The sequence below is a fragment of the Elaeis guineensis genome, chromosome 8 (assembly GCF_000442705.2).
Source record: "Elaeis guineensis isolate ETL-2024a chromosome 8, EG11, whole genome shotgun sequence".
In the NCBI taxonomy this organism is placed as follows: Eukaryota; Viridiplantae; Streptophyta; class Magnoliopsida; order Arecales; family Arecaceae; genus Elaeis; species Elaeis guineensis.
In genome coordinates, this window is record NC_026000.2 from 132743142 (window position 1) to 132749226 (window position 6085).

The window sequence follows — 6085 nt, forward strand, 5'->3', positions numbered from 1 at the left end:
GTCTTCCAACCATTATCTTTGCACAAATCTTATACAGGATGATGCATGGGCTAATGGGTCTGAAGTGACTTGGCTCCGAGATGTCTTGTCTTTAGGGATAAGAATAGTGAAAGTCCGCTTTCATGCCTCTACCATCGATCCTACCATGAAGAAGAGCTAGATAGCCTCAGTCACCTCCTCCTGCACAATTATCCAGTATCACCTAAAAAAGAGCGATGGAAAACCATCTGGTCCAGATGCCTTATCCTCTACCATAGAACATACAGCCCTCCCAACCTCCTTCACTAGGATTGGACCAGTCAAACTATCGTTCTTCTGGGCCGAAACCCTATCAGTTGGAATAGAAAGAGTATGGAGCTCATCTCTGCCTCGTCGGTCAGTCCATTGCCTCCAGAAGAACTGGAGAATTTTCTATTTGATCTCCTCTTTACCCTCAATCTAGGCTCCTGCCTCGTCACGCAGCATCTTGATCCGATTTCTTTACCTCCAGATGACTGTTGACTAGTGAAAGAATCTGATGTTCCTATCCCCCTCTCTAATTGACTAGACCCTAGACCTCAGCCTTCATAGAGTCTTCTGCTAACACAACAGAGAGTGGTGCATGGTCAGCTTGCTTCAGAGCTCTGCCAAATCTACCTCAGCAAGACCTTCCTCTTGATCCTCTCTCCACTGGAGCTCAACGATGGCAGCCTCCATGTCATTCAGCCACTTGAAGATATCACCAACCTCTACTCGGTTCCACCTCTGGAGCTATGCCTCGTTAACTAGAGTCTATGAGTAATTTGGTATGTTATGTTTCTCCAAACCGACATCCTCCAAACCTCCTCACAATATCCCAAGAGCGTGGGTAGGAGCCAAAATTTCCCAAGCCGGAATGGACTCCGGCAAGAGAGCAAAAAAAAAAGTGCTTTTAAGCTTTTTCTATTTTATCACGGTCTATCCGAAGACGCAAGCATTTGAGAACTCCAGAATAGATGGGGTTATCTAAGTAGCAGAATAAAATGTGCCTTTAAATTATTGTCCCATAATGGTTGTAATAAAAATCTTTTAATACATCTAGTGACGCGAAATATTCACTCAATAATTGTATAACTGGCTCCATTATTAGTCTGACGATGAAACATATATTTTATATAGTTAAATTTTTAATCTCAAAGGGAGAGAAATAAGAAAATTGTGCTTTGCCAAATTAGGAGTGTATAAAAAAAAGAATTTCTTAATTACAGTGGGAGATCAAACAATCATCCGTCTCTACTCCTATTTATTTCTTGAAAAATCAACATTTTAACTTCAATGCTTTCAAGAAATGGAGACTTTCAATTCCATTTCATATATTCCAAAAAGATTGAAATTTTGACGAACTCTCTCTATTCTATCTTCTGCTTGTTAGGTTGCAGTTTAAAGAAATAAAAGTCAAAAGGCAAAATATTTGGTGACCAAAATAAATGAGTGTTCCTTAACTTAGACCAATATTCCTCACTTTATTTTATTCTTAGAGATTAGTTGGCATCTCCAACAAATCAATAACGTAAGCCCTGACCTTCAGCACCTGTTAAACGTTGACATAATTAACTAAGCAATAGTATGGTTCCTTGTGACCCGAGAAAAATGGAATAGTATTTTAGTCAGTCTTTTGAACATAAACAAGCTTTCTCTAACACGACTCTAGGTGATATCATGGGTTTTGAAATTTCTAGCATAGATCCAAGCTGCTTGCAAGATTGGGTTCATCCGGGGTCGCTTCGTCTATGTGATCATATCAAATTCCAAACCAAATCAGTTTGAAATTTTGACGATCCACGTGTTCGGGTCAATGAATTATGATTAACCAATCTTTGTTTCTTCGCAAATGATGCACTTGACATATCCAAAACTAGACTTTACCGAGCTCAACAAATTAGCATATGTTGCTGACTCCGGAAATATGGAGGGCATGGTTTTAACCAAGACAGAGTGGGATGCTTGGCCGGGAAAATACCTAAATTGAGCCGATCTTGAACTAGTAAGAAGATGGATTAAGCTTTGGTTTCTTCGAGTAGGGTTTAAATTGGAAGCTTCACCTTAGAAGTATAGATCGGCTTTAGGTTAGTCAAGTCAAGGATCTTACAGAATAGGCTAAATTTGAGTTGCGTCAATCTATGTTTATTATACTAAAATTCTGATCAAGCTGTCCACATCTTTAATTTAAATCGGGTCGGATTCGAAATCAAGTGATCATCTTTGCTTCCAATATGTTGTTTAGCCATGGAACATGAACAAGGCATGCATTAGCAAACATTGAGATGAGCCTGGCTCAAGCTAATTATAAGCTAGTTAGGACAAGCTCAAACTCGGCTCATCTACAATCAAGCTTAAGCTTGACTTGGTTAGTTTTTATTTATTTATTTATTTATTTTTATGGTAAAATTGACTTGGTTGGTCTTGGTTTAAGCCGAAATGGGAGACCAAGAAAGGGCTACAGTTTGAAGGTGGCTCAATCAAGCTTGCCCAACCACCGCCCATAGGCCATAGTCATGGGGGCAATGGGTACCATAGCCTCATGTATTCCCAGCCAGTTGGTCAGCTGGACATGAGATCCTATAGTGTACTCATCCTTCCCATCCTGCTCAATCTGATCTTTTTACAATGGCTAAGATATCACTCCTTTTTATAAATCATGAATAAAATCATATGCAGTTATTTGATAATTAAAAATGGCCAGGGAAAGATAAAGTAATTAACAATAACTAGTACACATAATATTTCTATGCAAAAATATCTAATCTTATTGATACTTATATATTTGTGGTGAGCTCCATAGAGCTAAGTACAAGCATGCTGACCATAGGTCATGTTTAGTTTATCCTGCTCTTGAGAAACTAGTCTATACAAATAGCTCAGAACTCTTTGTCAATCCTTGCTTGATCCTGCTGTTGAGAAACTAGTCTATACAAATAGCTCAGAATTCTTTGTCAATCCTTGCTTGATTCTAGTTGGATGAGCCAGTATGGAACCAAACACCAGCTAGTAATGAATGATTTGTTTGGTCCCTAATGAGATAGTTAGATGTTATAAAACGCAAATTAAGTAGAAGGCTTTGTCATTGTTTTAGAAAAGAATAAAAGCAAACAAGAATTTAGCTTGGTTCCTGGTCTCATTTATGAGTGTCAGTGGCTGTTGGGAGAGGTAGGCTAACGGCCTCACCGTACGTGAGCAGGTCTCCTACCCGCTTCCGGTTCCCACCTTCTCCGGTTGCTAAAAGGACCATCCAATTCCACCCGCCCGAAAAGCCACGGCGAAAGCGGAAAGGCCCCCCACCCACCCCTCGAGGAGGAAAACTCTAGTTGCACTCAAATAGCAAAAGAAAATATTTAAATAATTTAAAATATTAAATTAATAATATATATGATAAATAACATATAATATTACTAAGATGCACACACGCACACACACATATAAATAATTTATATTAACAAAATTTCAACCAACTCAAATTCTGTGAAAAGAGAAAAATCTTCATAGATTTTTTTTTTTTTTTTTTTTTTTTGTAGTTCAAATGTTGGGAGCTAAATCGAAATTGAGTAGATTTTAAGAAAATATAAGTTAAACCAATAAATTTGATTTTTGTAAAATTTTTGATCGAATTATATGGGGATATCCGAACAGACTTTGTTAATTATTACATTCAGCTGCGGTAGAATTTATAAGTTTCCTATTATGTGGGCCCCAGTATCTCATTTGACGCTATCCAGTCTAAAATATTATTAATTTATTATTTTTAGGAACTGAACAGCCTCTAACCTGCCTTCCATTGCAGTCTTGTTTTTTTTTTTTCTTTAATCCTTTGATGCTTTCCAGCATCCTCCATCATTATCATCTACGGCATACATCATCATTTGGGGTCAGGACAGCAGCCAAAGGAGTTTCCAATCCTTTCTTTTCTTCTCTACCAAAGCCCTATCTTATTTATTATCTATATCTCTCCCTCCCCTCCTTTGTTCTCCAAAGAAACCCCTTGCAAGGCCTGAAATCATGTTCCAGAGCCAGCTTGCCAGGTCATCATCCTTCAGAGGCTCTCTCAAAGCCCTTGAAGCTGATATCCACCATGCCAACACCCTGTAAACCCTTCCCTCTCTCTCTCTCTCTGCAACTTTTGTTGTTTAGTTTTTTTTTGGCCTTTGCTATTGCGGTTTTGGGGTCTGTTGTTTCTTAAGTCCAACTTTCATCTGCAAAATAGAAAAGCCAATTTGGAAAGTAACTTCTGATTTGCTTTTGCTAGGCTCTGAATTTTTTTTTTTTTTTTTTTTACAAGAATTTTTCCCCCTGTTTAGATTGTGGAATCTTGTAGGTTTGATTTGAGATGGGTGGATGTTTGATTATGATGTGGATGGTGGAATTTTTAGGGCTGATACCATTCAAAGAGCTTATGGTGGTGCATGCCTTCAGATGAAGCTGTCTTACAGCCCTCTGGCACCATTCTTTCTTTTCCTAATCCAGTGGATAGACTGTTCTTGTTCTTCCTCCCTCCCCAGTTATTTAGGCCTTTTCCACATACTTGTTTACAAGGTATGTTTTTCCAAAAATTGAAATTTATTAAATTTCATATTTGTACATAGAGTTTTATGTGAAATTCTCTGTTTATGTGGAATTGTTCCTTGGATAATCAATAAAGCTTTGATTTTCCCCCTTTCTTTTTGCCCCCCACCAAGTGAATTGTTTAATTTTGAATGATTCAGGTTTATGCTGATGGAAAGAGGACAGTATCCACATATGAAAGGAGGGCCAGCCTTAGGCAGTTCTATGGTCCATATTCCACTGATCCTTCTAGTTTTAATTGGTGTGTTCTTGGGTCTACTTTCTTGTTGTATCACTGAATGCAATTTTCTTTTGCAAATTAAAATTGCAGCTGTTATATATCCTTCTCTCCAACAACTTGAAAGCTACTGGGTGGAGAAAGATGAGTCTAAGGAGAGAGGTCGATGTAAAGAGACAATGGGCAGGATGAGGATGGAAGAATGGAGGAAGCTTTCTGATAAGGATATGGAGAGAGATGATGAATGTGGGATTTGTATGGAGATCTGTACCAAGATGGTCCTGCCTAACTGCAACCATGCTATGTGCATAAACTGCTACCGCGACTGGTGAGCACATACTCAATGCCATTATGATCTGTTTGCCTTTGGATTTTGTCTTATTGATGTTTTTTTAGTTTCTTATGCTATTTGTTATTGGTGTTATTGCAAATCCACAGGAATACAAGATCGCAGTCCTGTCCATTTTGCAGGGGAAGCCTGAAAAGAGTTTGCTCAAGAGATCTCTGGGTGCTTACCAGTAATGGCGATGTGGTGGACACTGTGACTTTAGAAAAGGAAAATGTGATGCACTTCTATCACTATATAGATAGTTTGCCTCTCACACTTCAAGATAGCCTATTCCTGGTTTATTATGAGTACCTAGTTTAATCTGTAGATATGGGGAGAGTGATGTATAGGCTGTGTGAAAGCCGACCATCTCTTGTAGATTGAGTCTGGTGAGGAAAAGTTCTTTCAATTGGTTGTCACTTTTCCCAATTGTGCAGTAGGATATCCTTTGCAGCGCTTTTCAGAATAATCGTATATGAAGATTGCGCTTAAGTTTTAAGGTCCTGTCAATGTTGTAATTTATTGCCAGTTGTTGGCAAGACTAGAGAAAAAAGAAAAGAAATGAAGCTCACACATGGATGTGCTGATCTGAATATACCAGTGCAGTTGGGTTTTACCAGAATCCCTTCCTGCTTTATTTGACTTGTGAAAGGCTTCGCAAAAATTTGTCTGAACATTTGAAATGGGAACAGGCATTTCTTTAACTGCTTCTCATATTGACTATCAGAAATTAAAATAAGAGATGCTCTTGATTTTCTTACCTGTATAATGTGCTTTCGTTTTCTTGTTGATCTACATTCTATGAGTTCAAGAGGTTGTCATGTCAAATGATGAATTAAATCACTCAGATCATGAAATGAATATATGTTTAATTAGTAGTTATTTAAATTTTGAAATTTCTGAATTTTTTAATATTGAAAGATATATTTTGTTCTGTATAATCTTATAGGGCATGTTTGAATCTG

General features: G+C 37.9%; 1 protein-coding gene across 2 annotated transcripts; it reads left to right on the forward strand.

Annotated features, from left to right (window-relative positions):
* The first annotated feature begins 3849 nt into the window (after positions 1 to 3849).
* On the forward strand, positions 3850 to 5549 carry LOC105034346 (E3 ubiquitin-protein ligase AIRP2). Of its 2 annotated transcripts, none has more exons than XM_010909472.4 (5): positions 3850 to 4097; positions 4383 to 4545; positions 4716 to 4782; positions 4886 to 5120; positions 5231 to 5549. In XM_010909472.4, exons 1-5 carry the CDS (start codon positions 4012 to 4014, stop codon positions 5439 to 5441), a joined length of 762 nt encoding a protein of 253 aa, XP_010907774.1. In that variant the 5' UTR covers positions 3850 to 4011; the 3' UTR covers positions 5442 to 5549. The 2 variants fall into 2 exon arrangements, with proteins under 2 accessions (XP_010907774.1, XP_073098647.1); XM_073242546.1 differs by having other exon boundaries at positions 3963 to 4097; positions 4328 to 4545.
* The last annotated feature ends 536 nt before the right edge of the window (positions 5550 to 6085 follow it).

Coding starts and splice junctions, on each gene's coding strand:
- LOC105034346 (XM_010909472.4), top strand. CDS start 4,012: ATGTTCCAGAGCCAGCTTGCCAGGTCATCATCCTTCAGAGGCTCTCTC. Junction 4,098..4,382: donor ATCCACCATGCCAACACCCT/GTAAACCCTTCC, acceptor TGGAATTTTTAG/GGCTGATACCATTCAAAGAG. Junction 4,546..4,715: donor TCCACATACTTGTTTACAAG/GTATGTTTTTCC, acceptor TGAATGATTCAG/GTTTATGCTGATGGAAAGAG.